General features: G+C 40.5%; 1 protein-coding gene across 3 annotated transcripts in view; it reads right to left on the reverse strand.

Moving 5' to 3' along the window:
• Positions 1 to 23,428, reverse strand: part of LOC143038055 (F-box/LRR-repeat protein 20) — a 41,575-nt gene extending 18,147 nt beyond the window's left edge. Inside the window, exons 1-4 of one of the 3 annotated variants that reach the window (XM_076206942.1) lie at positions 22,880 to 22,997; positions 22,351 to 22,574; positions 10,853 to 10,920; positions 3,012 to 3,141 (exon numbers count right to left, since the gene is read on the reverse strand). In XM_076206942.1, coding sequence (XP_076063057.1) covers positions 3,012 to 3,141; positions 10,853 to 10,920; positions 22,351 to 22,395 — 243 coding nt within the window. In that variant the 5' untranslated portion in view covers positions 22,396 to 22,574; positions 22,880 to 22,997. Of the gene's footprint in view, positions 1 to 3,011; positions 3,142 to 10,852; positions 10,921 to 22,350; positions 22,998 to 23,092 lie in introns of those variants that run through there. The other 2 variants (XM_076206943.1, XM_076206941.1) reach the window with 2 other exon arrangements.
• Positions 23,429 to 24,467: the final 1,039 nt, after the last annotated feature.

The raw sequence follows: 24,467 nt of genomic DNA on the forward strand, positions 1-24,467 counted from the left end.
TCAGGTTGCAACATACCTAGAAGTTAGCATGTACATAATAATAGAATTTTTTTTTATCACAAAGAACACATTTCACTCTATTCACACATTAGGTTGCAAAATACCTAAAAGTTAACATGTATATAAAATATAAAATACTGTAGCCTTTCCCATGCTGGGATAATGACTGCAGTGATATGCACTCAGTACCTTCTGGACAGTTTTGAGACATTCCTACCTACTCATGAAGGAATAAGGGGATGCTTTTATATTACTACTGTTCCCTTGAACTTTTTATTTACCACTTAATGACTACATCCTTCTCTGATCCCTTTGTGATAATCATGGTGTGTGTGTGGGGGGGGTGGGGGAGAAGAATGTTGCCAATGTATTCCTACAAATGTTATAGAAGGTGACTAAATGGGACATATTGAGGAGACTGGGAATATCCAACTCTGTACTCTTCTCTTTATAATAAGTCAAGGTATGAAAGGGTCAAGGATGTGTTATGTCACCCTGGCTGTTCAATTTATACATGGATGGGGTGGTGCAAGAGGTAAATGCAAGGGTGGTGGCAGGGATTGGAGAAAGTTAAAGAAAATGGAGAAAAGTGGGAGATAAGCCAGCTGCTGTTTGCGGACGACACTGCGCTTGTAGCAGGATCAGAGGAGGAATTGAGGAAGTTAGTAACAGAGTTTGGGAAAGTGAGTGAAAGAAGGATGTTGAAGATAAATGTGGGTAAAAGTAAGGTGATGAGATGTACAAGGGGGAGAAAGTGGCAGCAGACTGAAAGAGAGTATCAAGGGAAAGATATTGGAGGAAGTGGATAGTTTTAGATACTTGGGTGCGAATGTGGCAGGAAAGGGAGGAGTGAATGTGGAGGTAGAATGTAGATTGAGAGAAGCAAGTAAATGCCTTGGGGGATTAAAAAGTGTAATGAGAAATAGACATTTGGGAATGGATGCTAAGAGGAGATTGTATGAAGGAGTGATTGTGCCAACAGTACTGTATAGGGCAGAAACATGGAACATAAGAGAGGAAGAGAAGAGTTTGAATGTGTTTGAGATGAGGTGTCTGAGAAGTATGATAGGGGTTACTAGGCTGGAGAGAGTGAGAAATGAGGTGGTGAGGAGAACAGGGGTGGAAAGGGAGTTGGGAGATAGGGTGGATGAAAGAGTATTGGGATGGTTTGGACAAATGGAAAGAATGAGTGAAGAAAGACTAGTAAAAGAGGTGTGGAAGGCAGATGTGGAAGGAGTGAACATGAGGGGTCGACCTAGGATGAGATGGACGGATGGGGTAAAAGGGGCTTTGGATAAGAGGAGAATGTCTGTTGAGGAAAGATGGGAGAGGACAGAAGACGGGGTGAATGGAGAATGGTTGCTTTTGGATGATGTTGTGATGTATGAGGTGGAATGGATGGGGGATGGGGGGTGAGGGAGTACGTGTAAGAAAAATTTGATGCAGCCCGAAAGGATTTCTCCCAGTATCTCCTTTTCTGCATGAGGGGACGGAGATGGGGGGTCGCCAATTTAATGAAGTGGCCTTGCTGTGGATGCGCTGTGTCTTGCGACACTGTTTCTGACCCAGGGCAGTGGAAAGGATGCAGGGATGACCTGTCATCCAGGAGGTGCCAAGATAAGAGGGAGGGAAGAGGGTAGAGGGGAGTGAAGTGTGATAGGGATGGAATGGGTGGGAGTGGTTTCTATGCCTTTGTTTTTTGGCTACCCCCCTTGTAAGGGGGAAAAAGGCCTTTGGTATATGTATGTATGAAAGGGTCTCAGAGGTGGACTCCAACCTGAACCCTAGGATGTTAATTGGGTCATTTGGTACCATGTTTATGGTAAAGGTGGATGTGTTAGCAGTGAGTGGAATAAGACTGAAACATTGAGTTTGAGTTTGGGAGTGGGTATTAGGAATGGTGAGAGGATGCAGGAGGGATGAAGTGTCACTGTAGGTAAGTGATGAAATGGGTAAAAACATGGTGAAGTGGACAGAAGCATCATCAAGGATAATGTAGATAAAGGTGAGCCAGAGTTGGAAGATATAGACCCATGTGAGTGCATGTCATCCTTGTAGTGAGAAAAGTGAGAAGGAGGAGGCATTTTGGATTTTGAATAGATTTAAATGAATGTGGAGAGAGTTTGGGGAGAAATGTACATATAGTATTAGGGTAAGAGATGAGCCAATAGATGTAGTTGGGAGGTATGGGGTGGCAGAGATACCGGAGATGTGTATTGAAAGGGAAATGATGATAGCAAATACAGTGCTTAAGAAGAAAGATGAGAATAAGCATATATGAGCCAGTGTTAATGGACTACATAGTGGTATCCAAAGGGAAGCCTGGAAAAGTTTTGGATGCAATCTATTCAGGAAGGAGGGTAAGGGATTTTGAAGTTATTATCTGATGGAAATTAAATAGAGAAGGATGAAAAGTGAGGAAGAAGTGCTGAAGGTGAGTAAATCAAATGAGGAGGAAGAGAAAGAATACCTAGCAAAGCTGAGAGAAGTATGGGATGTAGAGGGATGAAAGAGAAACATAAGTAGTGGCTGTTTTGCATATCTGTATACCAAAAGGCTTCTTCCCCTCTCACAAGGGAGGCAATCAGCCAAGGTATGCACCTACCCTCCACTCATCCTACACCCACTTGTTTCCCCTTTAAAAAATATCTTGGCTCCTTGTGGATGTTCTGCCACTCTTCAAAATATACAAATCAAGAAAAAAAAGTTTCCCTGCATGCTCAAAGGTTTAACAATTCTATTCATAAGATCAAAATCAATAATATTTTACACCCCGTTGGAATATTTTCCCAAATTAGTGAATATCACTCTCCAAGGCAATTTTGCTATGTTAAATATACATGAATATGTAAATACATAAGGAATATACTCACATCATAAAATCATTCTATCATAAAACTTCAGAAATGAATGTCACTTTTGTAATTTGCTGTACAATACACTTTCCCATGATTCCACAAAGAATATAATTTTTGCCATAATCATGCCTATTTTTAGTGCAGGAATCTTACCTCAATATCTTTCTGGAAGGTGAAGAGATCTATGCGTTGCCAGTTGGAGCCATCAAGGGCTAAAACATGCCAGTCACGAGATACTTGGGCACATCGGCATAGGGAAACCACATCCAGGTATGAAAAAACTCTAGAAAGAAAAATGCAATGTTGATGCAGATGGACATGTAGTGGTATCCAAAGGAAGGATAGGAAGAGTTCTGAATGTTCATGTTCTTAGGGAAGAGAGTGAAGTGTCAGATAATTTTTTGATAGAAGGGAAATTGAGAGGAGAGGATAAGTGGAGAGAGGAAAAAGCAGAATATAGAGTTGCTTAGAGTAAACATTCTGAATGAGAAGAAGAAGGAAAGGGAATACAGTACTACCTCTCATTAATGGACTAAGAGGGGGGGGTAACGGTGTCTGTTGATGTGAATAATCCGTTGATTTGGAGTGTTTTTTGGGTGGCATAGTGATTGCACAGCACTAAACAACAGCACCAAAAACACAGCGAAAATACCGCAAACACAGCTAATTAACGTCCGTTAACGAGAGGTAGTACTGTACCTGTAATCTCTGTTCTTATCAAACAACTGTTAGATTTTAAATTTCTATCTAAAATCTAAGTTACTATCTCTTTATGTACTTCATCTAATACAAATTATTTCAATTTCAACCAACACAAGGGTCCCAGATCACAATCCAATATTCTTACTAAATTTAATAGCACGTGATGACATTCATTGGTAGTGTGACACAAAATTTAGGCACATAGATTAAGTTAATCTTCAATAAAGTAAGTGGATTACATACATTCGTATTCACTGGCCATGACACATGAAGGAGAAAAAAAAAAAAAAAAAAAAAAAAAAAAAATCAATCCATGGTCAAGTCTATTGTTCTGACCAAGGGCGTTAACCTTATGACCAACACCTGGACGCCGATATCGACACCTCAGAAATCCCAAGCGATATTGCCATTAATATTGAAATCCCTTTTCCTACGGGATATCCATCCTGTCCAAACCTCGGACAACTGTAGTACATTGTATATATGTATATGTAAATTGTAAAGTAATTAAAACCTATCCTGATCTCTAATATTTGCTAAAACAGCACCTTGTAAATAAATAATATCTCGTCGGCAACCTAGCCACGAGCCATGTACATAAACACCTCCTGTTACAAAATAAAGAAGAAGAAGACCACAGAAAGAGAGCTCCGCTGCTCCGCCGTGTTTATCTTAAGCCTCCAAATGCCACTCAACTACCAACCACGTTACCACTCCAAACCATATGTTGGACAAGACACACAACAGACGCCTGAACCCCCATGATACCCCTGCATATATTTGGTCAACTTTCATTTAGTTCCCTTGACCTCAGCTTCCCACTCCTACATATCTACCTCTTCCTACCTAGCTTGACCTCACGCATTCCAAGATACTCCTACGGTGGTATATAAATCCTATGTTATGAAGTCGCCTAGTTCTTCTATCTCCTTCAATTATGCAGAATTTTTGTAGATAACCTAAAATGTAGACCCATCTCCACCCATGCCAGCTATGTTTTAGGTGCAAAAACATGGAGGATGCAGTAGGGGTGGAGAGGAGGGTCTGGTCCCTGTTGCTAACTGTACACTCCATCCAAGTCACGTAGGTTTGGAGAATGAAAAAGGGGAAAAAGAGCAAAACTTACATGATATTACCATGAACAATGACACCATACATATACCAAAGGTTTTTTCCCCCCTTACAAGGGAGGCAGCTAAAAAACAAAGGCATAAAAACCACTCCCACCTATTCCATCGCCACATACTCCACTCCTATCCACCCCCTTCCCTCCCTCGTATCTTGGCTTCTCCTGGACGACGGGTCATCCCTGTATCTCATCCACTGCCCTGGGTCAAAAGCTGTGACACAAGACACAGCACAACCACAGCAAGGCCTCTTCATTAAATCAAGTGACCCACCCCCTCTCCATCCCTTCCTGCATAAAGGGAGAAGACAGGGAGAAATCCCTTCAGGCTAGGTCAATTTATTTTTCACACATACTCCCTCACCCCCATCCCCCACCCACTCCCCCTCATGCATCACAGCATCGTCCATACACAACCATTCTCCATTCACCCCTATCTTTTGTCTTCTCCTGTCCTTCCTCAACAGACATTCCCCTCTTTCCCAATGCTCCTTTTACTCCATCCATCTCATCCTTGGTCACCCCCTCATGTTCACTCCTTCCACCTCATTTACTAATCTTTCTGCTCTCATTCTTTCCATGTGTCCAAACCATTCCAATACTGTTTCATCAATCCTATCTCCCAACTCCCTTTCCACCCCCGTTCTCCTCCTCACTTTCTCCTTTCTCACTCTATCCAGCCTTATAATCCCTATCACACTTATTAGGCACCTCATCTCAAACACATTTAAATTCCTCCTCTCTTCCTCTCTTATATTCCATGCTAATGTCCCATGCAGTGCTGTTGGCATAATCACTCCTTCATACAATCTCCTCTTAGCATCCATTCCCAAATGTCTATTTCTCATTACACTTTTCACCCCTTAAGGTATTTACTTGCTTCTCTCAATCTATATTCTACCTCCACCTCCACTTCTCCCTTTCCTGCCACATTCACACCCAAGTATCTAACACTATCCACTTCCTCCAATCTCTCTTCCTTAATACTCACTTCCAGTCTGCTGCCACTTTCACCCCTTGTACATCTCATCACCTTACTTTTACCCACATTTATCTTCAATTTCCTTCTTTCACACACCTTCCCAAACTCTGTCACTAACTTCCTTAATCCCTCCTCTGATCCTGCTACAAGCAGTGTCATCAGCAAACAACAACTAGCTTATCTCCCACTTTCTCCATTTTTTAACCATCTCCAATCCCCAACCCATTACCCTTGTATTTACCTCTTGCATCACCCCTTCCATGCATATATTGAACAGCCAAGGCAACATAACACATCCCTGGCTATGTTCCAACTTTACCTCAAACCACTCGCTCTCTCCATTTCTAATTCTAACACAAGCTCTATTACTCTCATAAAAACTCTTGACTGCTCTTAAAAGCTTTCCTCCTATCCCATATATATGCAATATCTCCCACAGTGCCTTCCTGTCTACCCTGTCATAAGCCTTTTCCAAATCCATAAAGGCCCAAAAAATATCCTTACCTTTTCCTAAAGCTTTCTCACATATCTGTCTTACCACAAAAATCTGATCCACTCAACCCCTACCTGTCCTAAACCCACACTGTTCCTCACCAATTACTCCCTCTGTTCCTCTCCTAATCCTCTCAATCAAGACCCTCCCATAAGCCTTCCCAACTACACTTAACAAACTGATCCCTCTGAAACTACTACACTCACACATGTCCCCTTTTTGTCCAGCACTCTACCCTCTCTTAAACATTAAATAACCTAACCAGCCAGTCCACCATCACTCTACCTCCCTTTTTCAGACATTCTGTATGACACCCATCCAACCCAGGTGTCTTACCTGCTCTCATCATCATAACAACTGCCTTCACCTCATCTTTCCTTATTTCTCCTCTATTTTTCTCACTCATCACTTCCCATTGCAACTACTTTTCCTTCCCTATCCTCCTTCGCATTTAACAACTCCCTAAAATAATCTGCCCATCTTCCTCTTACTGCTCTCTCTTCCATTATTATCTTTCCATCTGCACCTTTTACCTTTTCTTCTTTACTTGATTCACCTCCTCTTCCTCTCTTAATTTCTTTCTAACATCTTTTTATTACTTTCAAAATTTTCTGTCATACTCTTACCCCACTTTACATCTGCTCTCCTCTTTGCCTCCTTTATCTTATGCTTTACTTCTCTTGTCTTTGTACCTCTCATATGATTCTCTCCTATTATGTAACCAATCTGTGAAAACTCACTTCTTCTCTTCTATAACCTTCTTTGATTCCTCATCCCACCACTCACTACCCTTACTTCTATTTCCTCCCATCCTCCTTGTTACACACACCATCTTTGCACACCTTGCGACTCCCTCCTTGAACCATCCCCATCCCTTCTCCACTCCTAGTTCTACTCTATCTTTCACTCCCTCCCACTCCTCTCTCAGCTTCTTCTTGTACTTCTGTTTTTCTTTCTCATTTAAGCAGTTCACTTTAAGCACCTCCCTACCTTCTGTCCTTTTCCTCTTTCTCCATCTATCCTCCACTATCAACTTACCTTCCACCAAAAAATCATACATGAAGAAATCTTGGGACCACATACCAAGAGAAGCTGAGAGAATTGTGGGTGGTGACAGATAGAGCAGAGACAGGCATAGAAGAGGAATTGGTTTGTTTCCAGGAGGAAGTAATAAGGTGTACAAAATTGGTATGTGGAATGAGGAGGATGGGAGGGGACAGATAGAAGGGTGGTGGAATGATGAGCTTATTATAGTGTTAGAAGAGATGTAGGCATACATGGATTAGTTGTAAAGTAGGACTTGGGAACCATATGAGGGGTACAAGAAAAAGAGAGAACCAAAATGCAAGATAAAGGAGACAAAGATGTGAGCAAATGTAAAATTGGGTAGTAGTATGACAATATTTTAAGAACACAAGAGGTGATTTTGAAGAATATGAAGAGAGAGAAGGGGGCGAGTCAAATATGGAGGAAAAGATAAAATGTGCAGATGGACAGATGTTAATGGAAGTGAATGCAGTAAGGGGAAAATGGGGAAGGTAGTTTAGAGAATTGCTCAATGTGGAAGAGGTTAGGGATTGATTGATTGCAGCAATGGTAGGAGCTTGGGATATGACTGTGATGGAAAAGGAAAAGGAAAAAAATATATAGGAAGATGAGGTACAAGGAGTTCTGTAAATTATGAGAGCTGATAAGGCACCTGGGTTGGATGAGTGTCATGTGGAATGTCTGAAAAAGGGATGTATAATTATGGTGGGTTGTATCATGGGAAGTGTACACATTATCCAGGAATGAGATGAAACATTTAAGAAAACTGTAGTTGACAAAAATGAATGCAGACATGGACTAGCTGTCTTACCAATTTATGAATGGTAAACTAAAGCACAGGAAAGGAGTCACAAAGTTGAAAGTAAATGGAACATTGTATGATGCTAAAAATAAAATGCATACAAAAATATTGAACAGTAACTTCCAATCTGTTTACCAAGAAGAGCTAGTCTGAGTGAATTGAGGGACTGTCTAGAAGCAAGGGGCTGTATGCTATAAAAATAGATGTACAAGAGATGCAAAGATTACCAGTGATAATGGATGTGAGGAAAGCCCTGGGACCAGAGAGAATCTCAAACTGGATATTCAATGAATGTTGGGAATACCTAGTATATAAGAGAGCTAAATGAAATTTTTATGTGTTCATTAAGAGAAGGGAAAGTGCCAAATGATTAAAAATTGGCAAATGTAAGTGGTGGTGAAGAGGCTGGACGACCGTGTTGTGAACAGCTGCCCAGGATGTAACACTTCACCCCATACCATACAACACATAATGGAAGACTGCATTATACACAATCATGCACGCAAACAACACAACATACACTCTATAAAGGATTTGTGGGAAAACCCAGTTTCGGCTGTGGCCTTCCTTGGGGAGACGGGACTGCTCGGACAGACAGTCTAGGGAACGACAACAACAACAACAACAAGGAGATTCCTCTATATTATCGATCCATGTTATTGACCAGTGTGGTAGCCAAAATGTGTGAAAGAATTGTGAAGGACAGATGGTTTAAGTACTTAGAAGAGGGAAAAAAAAATCCTAGAGGATAACCTTTTTATTTTTAGGAAAAGAAGACTATGCATTTCTATCCCCACTCTCCTCCTCATTTCTCACTCTATACATCCTCATAATATCCACCACACTTCTCACATTTAAATTACTTTCCTCTGCTTCCCTTAAATCACAAGCCTCTGCTACATAGTGTCATAGGCACAATCACTTCTTCATATAAATTTCTCTTTGTATCTATCCCCAGATACCTATTTCTCATTCCCCCAAGGCATGTTTGCTTTCCTCACTCTACAGTTTACCTCCACCCCCAACTCATCCATTCCCTGCTACATGTGATACTAAATACTATCCACCTTCTCTAACCCTAAATACTATTTCTAAATACCTAAATAATATCCACCTCTCTCCTTTAAGACTTACCTTCAGCTTACTGCCATCCTCACCCCCTGCACATCTCATGACATTGTTTTTACCCACATTTACTTTCAGCTTCTTCTTACCATATACCTTCCCAAACTCTCTCACTAGCTACATTAAACTCTTCTGATCCAACCACAAGTGCTGTGTCATCAGCGAATGACAACTAGCTCACCTCCCACTTCCCTTCACTCTCTCTAACCATCTCCAATCCTCTGCCCTTCACCTTCACATTTACCTCCTTACCACCCCATCTATGTACACATTGAACAGCCATGGCAACATAACACAAACCACTCACTCTCACCATTTCCAACCTTAATACAAGTTCTACTACTAGTGTAAAAGCTTTAGAATGCCCTTAGCAGCTTCACCCCAAACCCATATATTTGCAATACCTCCCACAATACCTTCCTGTCTACCCTGTCTTAAACCTTTTCTAAATCCATAAAAAAAAATACCTTTGGTCAAAAACTTCTTGCAAATCTACCTAATCACAAATTTTTTATCTATACACCCTCTACCTTTCTTAAACCCACACTGTTGCTCACCAATTACTCCAACAGTTCCTCTCCTAATCCTATCAATTAACACCTTCCCATATGACCTCCCAACTATACTCAACAAACTGATCCTTCTAAAAGTAATACATTAATATTGTTCCCTTTTCCTTTATAAAGCAGAGCCATACAAGTATTCCTCCAGTCCTACAGTACCTTTCCCTCCCCTAAGGACAAATTAAAAAACCTCAACAGCCAATCCACTATAACAGTCCTCCTTTTGTCAAAATGCTCTTTGTATTTCATCCTTTCCTACAGCCTTGTCATCCTCCTCTCCCATCACATTGATTTTCCTAGCTCCTCCCACTCCCATATTCCCTAACCTCTTCCACAATCAACAATTTTCTGAAATAATCTACCCATTTCCCCTTACAGCCTTCACTTCCAATAACATCTGTCCATCTGCACCCTCTACCTTTTCCTCTCCACCTAATTCACCCCATCACTCTCTTCACTTCCTTCGAAAACATCTTCTTTCTAACACTTTCTATCAAATCCCTACCCCACTTCACATCCATTCTTCTCTGTCTCCTTCATCTTACATTCTTGATGTATGTTAATGACATAATGGACAAAACAACCAGTTATGCAAATATATTTGCTGACAAGCAATAGATCACGAGGAGAGTGAATAACAGAAAATTACAGGTTAATACTGGAGGATATGAATATGCTATGGAAGTGGAGCAGGAAGTGGGAAATGTATTCCAATGTGAAAACATGCAATATATTGGAGATGGACAACAATGACGATAACAACAATCAAAAGAGACAGATATTCCAATCCTAATTCAGTGAAAAAAAAAAAAAAAAAAAAAATCAATACAATAAAACTGTAAAATTCATTTTATTCATATTCAATTACCATATTTGTAGGTAGATATGTTAAAAAACATAAAAAATGCCCAGCACCACATGTGTCAGTATTACAAAAAAGAAAGTGATCATAATGTCATGAGACACACCAAGTATAAAAATTCTTACTAATAAAGAAATACTGAAAACAAGGCAAATCAATTAATCCTTGCTGGGTTTCAAGGTTGTTTATCCTATAATCAACCATTTCAGTATCAGCAAATCAGAGATTGAACCTTTTTTGAAAAGAAAATATTTCAAAATTCAGTTACATGGAACACTGTAAAGCTACTTACCGCAACAAAAGTTCTCGCGGAAGTTTCTTATTGATTAGAGCTTCATCATCTGACAGCACCTTAGTCAACTGTAAGCAAAAAAGGAGCATTCATTAATGGAAAATGCAGAGTTAAATGTACTTAATGCCTATTATTCTCAGCATTAATAACATTTCAAATATGATGAACAAAATTCCTGGATTAAGCAACAATTACATGAAATTAATTTAGTACTGTACTCTTCAAGTTACACTATTCATCTGAGCCTTGGGTGGCTGCTCAGGGGTGGTGTACTTGCTTTGTATATAAGTTATTTATGTTTAAATCTTCAGCACAGACACAAAAAAATGGGTGCTGGTTTATGGTTTTGTACATCACTACCAGTACATTCAGGCTTGCCTGATGCCATATTCATACTACACAATGCCAATCCAACACCTTCTTGCCACAACAACACTCTACCCTTACACCAATACTATCTGTACATCTTTCCAGACACGCAGGCCATGCCTGTGTGGCAGAGAACATAACCGTCAGATATGACTGGGTTTCCTGGATTTGCAGTTGTACTGTAGTCTAGGTTGCACTCCTGTACCAGCCCCGAGATATAGTCCTCCATCATTTTCTCATTGTAGTGGCCCTGGTACCTCCGCTCTATCTCCTTCACATCTTGGTGGAATCACTCTCCTTGTTCTTCTGAGTAGGTGCCCATATTGTCCTTGAATTTGTCCAGGTGAGCATCCAGCAGATGAAGTTTAAGGAATATCCTGCATTCCATGGTGACAAAAAGCCTTTACCAGATCCTGCGCCAGCTGCTGGTAGTTTTCAGCTCTGTGGTTGCCCAAGAAGCCCTTGACAACTGCTATGAAACAATTCCATGCTGTTCTCTCAATCCTACTGAGCTTATTGGAGAACTCTGTATCTTTATCTTAGATACAACAAAAATCCTAGTGGATGAAAAGGGGAGGGTTATTATATAATGAAGTGGTGGGGGGTAAGCCAACTTTGACTGCTTAGCCCTACTATGAATTTGCTGTGTCTTGCTGCTTTGCCTCTGACCTGAATAGTTTGGTAAGGAACGACAATAAATGGGTTTTTGTATGGATATGAGGTAGTTACATGCTTTTATTTGGCCACCCCTTTATAAGAGGAAAATAGCCCTTTGGAAATGGTGGTACATTGGTATATCTTTTATGTGGCCTTATCGCAATCCAGGCTAGCCTTTCTATACTGCTGAATATCACTACATTACCAGTTATCTCTTGATAAATCAAGAATCCTACTCCACTGGATATTTCTTTCTTCTTACCTCTGTAGTAGAACATGTGGTGACTGTCTTGTAGCTGGATGAGCTTTTCTTCCTCTCTTTGGACCTCGCTCAGTACTATAGTATCCTAACTGATGTTTTTCAGTTCTTTCTTTCTTGTGGTCTTCTGACAAGGTTCTCATGATATAAGTGTTGTTTATTGTCCAAGACACGATCTGCTTAGAGAATGGTTACTCGCATTTAGTGGTACACTACCTTTAAGCACAGGAGGCAATACGGTTGGACCTTTTTGGTGACAATGATCCAACAGGACTGCTCATTATAAAGTTTGGTTGTACTGTTCATGAAACTTTTTGGGAGGTTGTGGCAGCAATTTCACCTTGCCACTTAGTTTCTGATGAAGTACATCTTTGGTGTCACCTTGTTCAATATCTTAGGCAGAGCCCTGTATATCTATAGGGTACCCAGCAGTCCATGCCATCAATGGTACCCCATATGTCTATGAGGAAATGAGGAATTATCCTGTTTGGGATGTGCCAATTAACAGTGGATCCTGTGCTTGTGTGTGTGATTTGATCTTCACATCTTTTTTATAAGACCTGCTCAATATGGGTGACCCTGTAAAGATTTTAATTTCCATTGACAGCTTTTGTAGTAATTAAGGTATTCCTACCTACTAACATCAAAGTGCCATCTCATGGATATAGCCAAATATATTTCCTGAGAAATTATTGCTAGCTTTTATATTGGCAATCTAACCCAATTCTTTGTTGGAACACACTCTGCCTACACTGATTGCTTTCTCCAAAGATCATGGACTCCATTAATTCTCCTCAAAATCAGTCACCATGTTTTTCTGAAGACTATGTTGCTGGGTAATGCTCTCTCCCCAGTCATTGAACAAGTCTGTATCTAAGTCTGATCCTTGACTCATGCTTTTCCTGGGTCCTTCACCTTAAATATCTAAAAGAATCATACCCTCAAATCTTTCATCCAAAAAGAAATTATTATTCCACACTCATCACTGTCACTCTCCTAGCACTACCCACTGCAATCACCCTCTCCTCCCCATCCCCACCCCCTTTGTATTCAGCAACTCCCTATCATCTTAACAACTGCCTTCACCTCATCTTATTTCTCCTCCATTTTCCATTTTAGGGAAAGGACCCAGGAAAAGCATGAGTCAAGGATCAGACTTAGATACAGACTTGTTCAATGACTGGGGAGAGAGCATTACCCAGCAACATAGTCTTCAGAAAAACATGGTGACTGATTTTGAGGAGAATTAATGGAATCCATGATCTTTGGAGAAAGCAATCAGTGTAGGCAGTGTGTTCCAACAAAGAATTGGGTTAGATTGCCAATATAAAAGCTAGCAATAATTTCACAGGAAATATATTTGGCTATATCCATGAGATGGCACTTTGATGTTAGTAGGTAGGAATACCTTAATTACTACAAAAGCTGTCAATGGAAATTAAAATCTTTACAGGGTCACCCATATTGAGCAGGTCTTATAAAAAAGATGTGAAGATCAAATCACACACACAAGCACAGGATCCACTGTTAACTGGCACATCCCAAACAGGATAATTCCTCATTTCCTCATAAACATATGGGGTACCATTGATGGCATGGACTGCTGGGTACCCTATAGATATACAGGGCTCTGCCTAAGATATTGAACAAAGTGACACCAAAGATGTACTTCATCAGAAACTAGGTGGCAAGGTGAAATTGCTGCCACAACCTCCCAAAAAGTTTCATGAACAGTACAACCAAACTTTATAATGAGCAGTCCTGTTGGATCATTGTCACCAAAAAGGTCCAACCATATTGCCTCCTGTGCTTAAAGGTAGTGTACCACTAAATGCGAGTAACCATTCTCTAAGCAGATCGTGTCTTGGACAATAAACAACACTTATAACATGAGAACCTTGTCAGAAGACCACAAGAAAGAAAGAACTGAAAAACATCAGTTAGGATACTATAGTACTGAGCGAGGTCCAAAGAGAGGAAGAAAAGCTCATCCAGCTACAAGACAGTCACCACATGTTCTACTACAGAGGTAAGAAGAAAAAAATATCCAGTGGAGTAGGATTCTTGATTTATCAAGAGATAACTGGTAATGTAGTGATATTCAGCAGTATAGAAAGGCTAGCCTGGATTGCGATAAGGCCACATAAAAGATATACCAATGTACCACCATTTCCAAAGGGCTATTTTCCTCTTATAAAGGGGTGGCCAAATAAAAGCATGTAACTACCTCATATCCATACAAAAACCCATTTATTGTCGTTCCTTACCAAACTATTCAGGTCAGAGGCAAAGCAGCAAGACACAGCAAATTCATAGTAGGGCTAAGCAGTCAAAGTTGGCTTACCTACCCCCCACCACTTCATTATATGATAACCCTCCCCTTTTCATCCACTAGGATTTTTGTTGTACCTAAGATAAAGATACAGAGTTCTCCAATAAGCTCAGTAGGATTGAGGGAACAGCATGGAATTGTTTCATAGCAGTTGTCAAGGGCTTCTTGGGCAACCACAGAGCTGAAAACTACCAGCAGCTGGCGCAGGATCTGGTAAAGGCTTTTTGTCACCATGGAATGCAGGATATTCCTTAAACTTCATCTGCTGGATGCTCACCTGGACAAATTCAAGGACAATATGGGCACCTACTCAGAACAACAAGGAGAGTGATTCCACCAAGATGTGAAGGAGATAGAGCGGAGGTACCAGGGCCACTACAATGAGAAAATGATGGAGGACTATATCTCGGGGCTGGTACAGGAGTGCAACCTAGACTACAGTACAACTGCAAATCCAGGAAACCCAGTCATATCTGACATGTTTAACCTCTTCACTCTGGGGCACATCGTATGTCTGGCAGCATTACCTGCCCGACGTGCGATGTTGCGTCATAATAATCACATTATAAAAAATAAAGTCAGTGCTCAATCGTTCGTTCTCTTTCATCCGTGAATTTTGATAACCATAGAAAATATGATGAAGCCAGTTTAGAGAGAATGGAGGTTACGTAGGTACGACTACAGTAAATATAATCAAGACGCCGACGTTGGCATCATCGCGTACCCACTTGCTCCTCATGACGCCTACGTAGGCGTCACCGTATGGAAGTGGTTAAGTTTCTTTATAACTGTCATTTGTTTTTACTTGTTTGTTTTTGATAAACTTGTGTCATAAAATAAATATATACTCTGTTGATTTTATTATATGAACTGATCATTTTTTCTTTCGTGAAAAATATGAAAAACTCAAAATATCAAAGTCCTTATCACAAACCTAAACTTCTGATTAAATGACAGTGTTTTTTTTTTATAATAATGGGATATAACAAACCAGGAAATGACACTTAGAACTGGGAAACAAAATGTTACATGGTGTAATGAGGAAACTATGCAGAAAGACAGAAGTATTAAACAGGATAAGTGCACACTAGCCTTAGGGAGGTAAGTGATTTCTTTGAGAATTAAAAATGGTGACATTATCAAACGTCTCTATATACCAAGAGCTTTTTCCCTCTTATAAGATAGGTAGCCAAGTTAAAGTTATATACCTACTCCCACCCATTCCACTCCCCTCCACCACCCTTTCCTCCCTCTCATCTTAGCTCCTCATGGATGAAGGATCATCCCTGTATCCTGCCCACTGCCCTGGGTCAGATGCAATGCAGCAAGACAGTACATCCACAGCAAGGCAACTTCACTTAATCAGTGACCCCCCTCTCCATCCTCTCATACATACATACATATACCAAGGCTTTTTCCCCCTTCCAAGGGAGGTAGCCAAAAAGGGAAAGGCATAAAAACACTCCCACCCATTTCATCCCTAAATACACTCCACACCCCTCCCACCCTCCCTCTCATCTGAGCACCTCCTGGATGACGGGTCATCCCTGCACCCTGCCCACCGCCCTGGGTCAGAAGCAGTGTCGCAAGACACAGCACATCCACAGCAAGGCCGCTTCATTTAATCGGCGACCCCCCCTCTCCGTCCCCCCTTGCATATAAGGAGAGGACGGGGAGAAATCCCTTCGGGCTGCGTCAAAATTTACTCACACATACTACCCCACCCCCCCCCGCCCATTCCTCCTCATGCAATCACAACATCATCCATATACAACCATTCTCCACTCACCTCTGTCTTCCGTCCTCTCCCTTCCTTCCTCAACAGACATTCCCCTCTTCCCCAAAGCCCCCTTCACCCCATCCATCCATCTCATCCTAGGACGTCCCCTCATGTTCACTCCCTCCACATCTGCCTTCCATACCTCTTTTACTAGTCTTTCTTCACTCATTCTTTCCATGTGTCAAAACCATCCTAATATTCTTTCATCAACCCTATCTCCCAAATCCTTTTTCACCCCTGTTCTCCTCCTCACCTCCTCATTTCTCACTCTATCCAGCCTAGTAACCCCCACCATACTTCTCAGACATCTCATATCAAACACATTCAAACTCCTTCTCTCTTCTTCTCTTATGTTCCACGTTTCTGCCCCACGTTTGGCACAATCACTACATCATACAGTCTCCTCTTCGCATCCATTCCCAAATGTCTATTCCTCATTACACTCTTTAATCCACCAAGGCATTTACTCGCTTCTCTCAATCTACATTCTACCTCCACCTTCACTCCACCTTTTCCTGCTACACTTGCATCCAAGTATCTAAAACTATCCACTTCCTCCAGTCGCTCTCCCTTAATGTTCACTTCCAGTCTACTGCCACTTTCACCCCTTGTACATCTCATCACCTTACTTTTACCCACATTTATATTTAGCTTTCTTCTACCACATACTCTCCCAAACTCTGCCACCAGCTTCCTCAATCCCTCCTCTGACCCTGCCACAAGCGCAGTGTCGTCCGCAAACAACAGCTGGCTCACCTCCCACTTTTCTCCATTTTCTTTAACCATCTCCAATCCCTGACCCACTACCCTAGCATTCACCTCTCGCACCACCCCATCCATGTATAAGTTGAACAGCCAGGGCGACATAACGCATCCTTGACGAAGTCCCACCTTTACTTCAAACCACTCACTCTCTCCATTTCTAATCCTGACACAAGCTCTACTACTCTCATAAAAACTCTTGACAGCTCCCAAAAGCTTTCCTCCTATCCCATAAATCTGCATAACCTCCCACAGTGCCTTTCTGTCTACCCTATCATAAGCCTTTTCCAGATCCATAAAAGCCCAAAAAACATCCTTCCCCTTTCCTATAGCTTTCTCACATATCTGTCTTACCACAAAGATCTGATCTACACAACCTCTACCTGTCCTAAATCCACACTGTTCCTCACCAATTACTCCTTCTGTTCCTCTCCTAATCCTCTCAATTAAGATCCTCCCATAAGCCTTCCCTACTACACTTAACAGGCTAATCCCTCTGAAACTACTACATTCACACTTGTCCCCTTTTCCCTTGTAAAGAGGAACTATACAGGCACTTCTCCAGTCCTCCGGTACTCTACCCTCTCTCCAGCAAACATTAAATAACCTCACCAACCAGTCCACCATCACTGAACCTCCCTTTTTCAGACATTCTGCATGGCATCCATCCAGACCAGGTGCCTTACCTGCTTTCATCATCTTTACAACTGCCTTCACCTCATCCTTCCTTATTTCTCCTCCATTCTCCTCACTCATCACTCTCATTTTCTTCGCATTTCCTACTGCAGCTATCTTTCCTTCCCTATCCTCCTTCACATTTAGCAACTCCCTAAAATATTCTGCCCATCTTCCCCTTACTGCCATCTCTTCCATTATCATCTCTCCATCTGTACCTTTTACCTTTTCTTCCCTACTTGATTCGCCTCCTCTTCCTCTCTTAATTTCTTTCCAAAACATCTTTTTATTACTTTCAAAATTTTCTGTCATACTCCTACCCCATTTCACATCTGCTCTCCTCTTTGCCTCCTTTACCTTTTGCTTTACTTCTCTTTTCTTTTCTTTGTACGTCTCATATGACTCCCCCGTCCTCTTTTGTAACCAATCTGTGAATGCTCGCTTCTTCTCTTCTACAACCTTCTTTGTTTCCTCATCCCACCATTCACTACCCTTTCTTCTATTTCCCCCTGTCCTTCTTGTTCCACACACCATCCTTGCACACTTTAAGACTCCCTCCTTGAACCATCCCCATTCCTCCTCCACCCCCATCTCTGCTCCATCCTTTACTCCCTCCCACTCCTCCTTCAGCTTCTTTTCGTACTCCTTCTCCTTTTCCTTTTCATTCAAGGAGTTCACTCTAAGAACCTCCCTACCTTTTGTCCCTTTCCTCTTTCTCCATCTATCCTCCACTCTCAGCTTACCTTCCACCAAAAAATTATCTGATATTCCCCCACCCTCTCCCCTTAGCACATGTACATCCTTAACTCTTCCTATCATAATCCTATTTACCACTACATAATCCATTAGCGCTCTATCTACCACCCTCTCCCATGTGTACTTATGCTTGACTTTCTTCCGAAACACTGTATTTGCTATCATCAACTCTCTTTCTAGACACATTTCCACCATCAACTCTCCACTACGATTCTTTCCTGGAACTCCACACTTCCCAACCACTCCATCGATTGGACCATTTCCCACCCTAGCATTAAGGTCTCCCCGTACTATTACATTGACATTTCTTCCTAAACCCTCTATGCACTCATTTAAATCTATCCAAAAGGCCTCCCTTTCTTCCACGCTCTTTTCACTGCCAGGCCCATATGCACTTACAAAGACCCACATCTCCTTTCCCAGTTTCACCTTCATCCACATTATCCTTGAGGAAACCTCCTTCCACTCCACTACCTGTTTACCTATCTCCTCACTTACTAGAATAGCTACCCCTTCCCTCCCTCGCCCTCTCTTCACTCCTGAAAACCTCCCACTTACACTCACCCTTCCCTTTCAACTTAGTTTCACTCAAAGCCAACACATCCATCTTTCTTCTCACAAACATACTACCTATCTCTTCCCTTTTACTCTCATCTGTACCACATCCACGCACATTAAAAGACCCAAACCTTAGGGTGCTGGCCCGAGGCCCTCCAGCACCCCTTATGCCTTCACTTTTCTTTCTAGGATATATGCCCCGTGGGGCTACAGGGAGAAGGATGCCTAGTCCCTCTCCCCGTCATGCAGAAAAAAAAGGGGAGAAATCCCTTTGGGTTGCGTCAAAATATCATTCACACATAAGCATCCCATGACCCTCCCTTCCTTGCGTAACAGTATCATCTATACTATTATTAAATGTAAGGACAGAAAAATAGAGTACAAGAGATATACTCCTCAGACACCACAGTTCAGTCAGTAAATTCATCTACAGACAATAGTACTGTACCAGAAGTCACAAATAAAGAAATGCTCTATCTAAAATGTATGAAATGAGGAAAAGCACCTGGAGAAAGTGGCATATTGACAGATTTTCTGAAAGATGCAGGAAAAGAAGTTCATTGTAGGTTAGCTGAGCTATATACCCAGTATATACACCAGGGAAACATTCTGAATTATAGTCCAATTCTATGAATTTTGCTTTGCAAGAAAGATAACCAGAAAGACCTTAGTAATTACCAACTGATCAGTCTGTTTACAAATGTATAGTTTTCCAAGATTCTTACAAATAGACCAAGTTGTAAATGAAAACCATCCAAAAGAATGGGCAAACTTTATAAATGGATACTCCAGTATAAACTAACCCTTTGTGTTAAGCTTTTGTAGCTTATGAAAAGGTCTTTACTTGGTGGAACAAACAACAATACCCTATGCAACCTGGATGCAAAAATAAACATTGTAAGATTCGAGTGAGTCCATAATACTATGTACCATGCTAATCTTTCAGGACATCCAGACATGACCCACCACTGTAATACACTACAATACCAAGGTAGGAGACGTTTCCCAAGATCTCAATGTCCTCATCACTTACAAAGATAGACTGAATCCTGCCTATCATCTAGTAACCTCTTAAATTGCTGGATCTTGGAGACCAAGACACCTGGAGTTCTACTGTTCCTGATTCCTTGTCCAAGAACTCAAGGGCTACATCCAGGACTTTTAGTGACTCCACAAGAAATAAAGCATCATCAATAAAGACAAGGTAAGTGACCTTAATGCCAATGGATCTGCAATGACTGATTGACAACTCTGTCCAATACTCAGTCCATGAATGTGCTAGAGTCCTGAGGTGAGAAAGCACCTCTGCTTCACTCCTGAATTAACAGAAAAGATGCTACATGCCTCCTCTATACTCCACAACACTCAGAAAGGGCTGAGGGCTGAAAATCTAGGGCAGTGATGACACTTTTGATATGGTAGATATTTTAGTGATGTTAAAGAGTGATAGATGCCTAAAGGAGTGTCTACTTTCTGCATATAAGCTCTTCAATGAGGTACTGCAGAAGGCACTTGTGATGAGGCACAGACTAAGAAGTGTATAGGATCTAATATTCAGTGGGCTGTGGGTGAGGTATCCAAATTTGGATTTGCTTTGTATGAGGGTTCACGTGATTCTAAAGGAATCATTTGTAGGCTCCCCTGCTTGTGAATGGCAATACTTTTAGAACACAGATTTGGATCAGAACACTTTTAGATGCTTAAGGTAAAGGATCTAAAAAGGTGACACTTGAAGATCAAGTCTATTCAACAAGTGGGAGTAGTGTTACCTAGTTGTACTACTGAATTGCCTTTGCACCATCAACATCATTTACAGAAGTGCATGATGACTAATTTTGAGGCGGAATAGCGTTATCCATAGTTTTAGGCCCATATGGGATACAACTCTTTGGAGAAGGCAGTTCATAAGGGCATTGTGAGTTGCAAAGCAGAGAAGAACTTGATCATCAATGCATAGGCTGGCTATACCATTAAAAAGCTGAGGATGTTGCCTTGGGGGACCTCTAGTTAGGTGTGTGGAGAAGACTGGATTAATTCTATCCATAATTTTCCTGTACATTATAAAAGAGTTAATGAAATTATTACAATAAGAAAGCAGCTTTTGGTTAGGGATGCGAGGGCTTCCTGAGGGACTGAGAACAAACTGAAAAGAACTACAAATCTAAAGGACATGATGTAGTTTTCCATACAGATGAATAAATACTCTGAATAGCCTAAAGAGCTAGCCAAAGCTGGAACCAAGTATAATTTCTATTTCAATTATGTCACGTAAGGACAGGGAGAACAATAATAGCTTCATGAATGCATTTGGTTACAAACATAACTATTTTTTCCCAATCCACTCCACATAATCTTTATGCTGTCCAAGTATTTTGCCAGTGCATCCATGGTATAGCCTATTGGATTAAGGTCCTTTGTCTCAGGGGTCTATGAATATTTCATATTAATTAGGGTCATGAGTTTTGCTGAATACTGGATGTCTAGGCCTATAATATTAGTGTTATGTGAATAATAGATAACTATTAACAGGGAGGAGAAAGCCTAAAGTACTGCTTAATTATACTTAGATGTTAGACAGCCTCATTGCCAAGTAAGGTTTTAACTTTAAGGAAACCATCAGGTGAATATTTTCTACTAGATTATATAAGAAATTAGTAAGCAAAGTTCATACCACAGGGGGCAATGCCCCCCACCCACCCCAATCCTCCCTACCCTGTTTCAATATTCATGATACATTTGTTCTGTATATCAAGTTATACCCTGGAAATGTATGTATGTATATAAATGTGTGTGTGTGTGTGTGTGTATATATATATATATATATATATATATATATATATATATATATATATACATACACACACATATGAGGAGCTAAGATGAGAGGGAGAAAAGTATGGTGGATGGAAGTGAAATGGATTGAAAGAAAGGTTAAATATAATGTTTGGGCTTTCTTGAGTCACCTTACCAGGTCTGTAAACCTATTCATTTGTATACAGTCCTGATGATTAATCCAGCAGTAAAGTGTCATCCTTGCCCTTGGCACAAAAACAAAGCACAGTCTAGCTGATATATCCACATGGTATATCTGACCATATATGTGCATGGCTAACAATAACATATAAAACAGTGGTCAAGTTCCTGGCATACAAGCCTGATGTACATCAACCCCATGATAAAACCATGTTTAAACAAAATGGGCTCACTTGCTAAGTGACCACACTTTCCTATCCACCAACATCCTTAAAACTGCTTACACTTAACCATAACATCTATATGAATTAGTTATACTGGTTACATAATATGCTAGTAATTATAATTATCACTCATAAAGGCTGTTTCATGCTTACTTTATACATAGGCTGATGTGTGGGATCCTTGCATGCATACTTCATTGTTCCCAAGGAGCTCAAGCAAGGAAGATATGGTACATCTGTGGCTTTCAAGCCCTCATGCGTTTCACTCAAACATAGAATTACCAGCGATTTAATGTACTATACGTCTTTCTTAAATGGTGAATAAACGAACGTGATAGAACTTGTGGAGTGATGCGTGTGGAACTGAAGGTGATTCACTGTAAACAAAGCCAGGGGGTCGAACAAAGAACAGAATATATATATTCAATCAAAGCAGCATTATTGAACATGCTCTTTAACTAGATTAGTAAGCAAACATGTTACATGAACATTCTGGCTTCAGCGCAAGGTAAATTTACGTGAACACAAGGGAGAGAACACACATATCTTTGACAAAAAGCACTAAGTGCCAACATCCCATATCTAAAGTGCTGTGATGGCTACTTTGCGATGGGGACAAAGCCATTTATCTAAATATCACTCGAATTCTTCAACTGGTAACCCCTATACCAATTCTATTTACGTTCTTATTCATGGTTACTATATTTCCACTAATTGGATGCAGAGGTATCCGACTTCGTAAGGTTCGCGAGCTGTCCTTCTTTGTGTCTAACGATCAGCTGTTCACCACAAACACGTCCATGGTGGTGGCAGACGACTTAACAACAAATAACCCAACAGCGCAAATATCCACTTCTGCTAAATGAACTTGATATGTGATACAGTGAGTACTTACCTCGAGTCTGTTCATATTGTTATGGTTCATCATTTTCATTTTGTACGAAATTTTTTCCCAAAAATGGGAAAATATAGGTGATAAGTGCGCCAGGATGGATGATGGTAGTGTTGCGACTCAGTTACACCGACGACTGATGAGAGCCGAGTTCTGATTGGTCGGTATCGATGCCACTCTTTACATTTTTCTATATTCCTGGGTAACTATTAGCATTTGTCAAGTAATAAATAAACTTGTTACCCTACAGATCTATTATTAAAAGAATGCAATCAATGTCTGTGCCAAGATCTTCTTTGCACATACATTAATGTTTCAACTAATCGCAGCTCAGCTTCTATGCAACGTTAGACAGAGAACAAAAACAAACTGTACATTTGTGACGTCACAGGTCGATGAATCCCAGCTGATTCCCACAAACAGAAGGACGGACGGTCAAACTTAATGTCGATTCTCACGAAGCCTGACTCTTGTAAGTTCCTTGGGTGAATAAAATAAAATATCGATGAAAATATAATTGTACATTCTTTACACCTGTGGTGTATATACCTTTGTAGAGCGAATGTTGATGGCAATATTTTAGTTTGAATTAAAACAGATGCACAATGGAACTCAAATAAAGATAATTTATATACACCCTTAAATTACATTAAGTAAATTATAATTCCTGGTTTTGTATCTCGAGAAAGTTCACTTCTAGTTCAGCGAATATTCGAATGCCCTTTTTTCCGTCTAAGGAAATCTTATCAAATGCGTCGTGAGATAGTACTTCCCGAATTATGCGATAGGAATGACAATTTGACAAACTACGTACCATTGGATATTTTACTTTGGTCGTGTAATCTCTGATAATTTCATGAATTGAGGAAAAACTCACAACTCTACGAGTTTAAACCAACATTACCCGTCCATGAATTACATCGTTTTATATATTATTTTTGCTGTTCACAGATCATTATATTTACTTAGTGGAAACTTGTGTATCCAGTTTTTGTTTTCCGCCCTCGAACAAGGATCAAATCAATCTCCTCTGGCATTCCTTGTCCATTTACTACGCATTCACATTGTCATTGTCTTTGTCCCAAAGTCGATTTTTTTCATTACCATATTTCTCAGATAGACATTATTATTATTATTATTATTATTATTATTGTTTCTTAATTAATTCTATCTCTGAGATACATTTGTAGATTTTTTCCCACTTATTATGCAGATGATCTTGGTATCAATATAACTACTTTTAACTTTGTTTATTGTTCCCCCGCCAGGATGGAGTTCCTCGGCGGTAGGCTTTGTTTTAGCTCGAACCTGTTTCTTGGATATTTCGTTTTTAGGTTTCTTCACTTCTCCGATGCTTCCGTTTTTATATTATATATAT

The sequence above is a fragment of the Oratosquilla oratoria genome, chromosome 23 (assembly GCF_046742065.1).
Source record: "Oratosquilla oratoria isolate Oo_2021 chromosome 23, ASM4674206v1, whole genome shotgun sequence".
In the NCBI taxonomy this organism is placed as follows: domain Eukaryota; kingdom Metazoa; phylum Arthropoda; class Malacostraca; order Stomatopoda; family Squillidae; genus Oratosquilla; species Oratosquilla oratoria.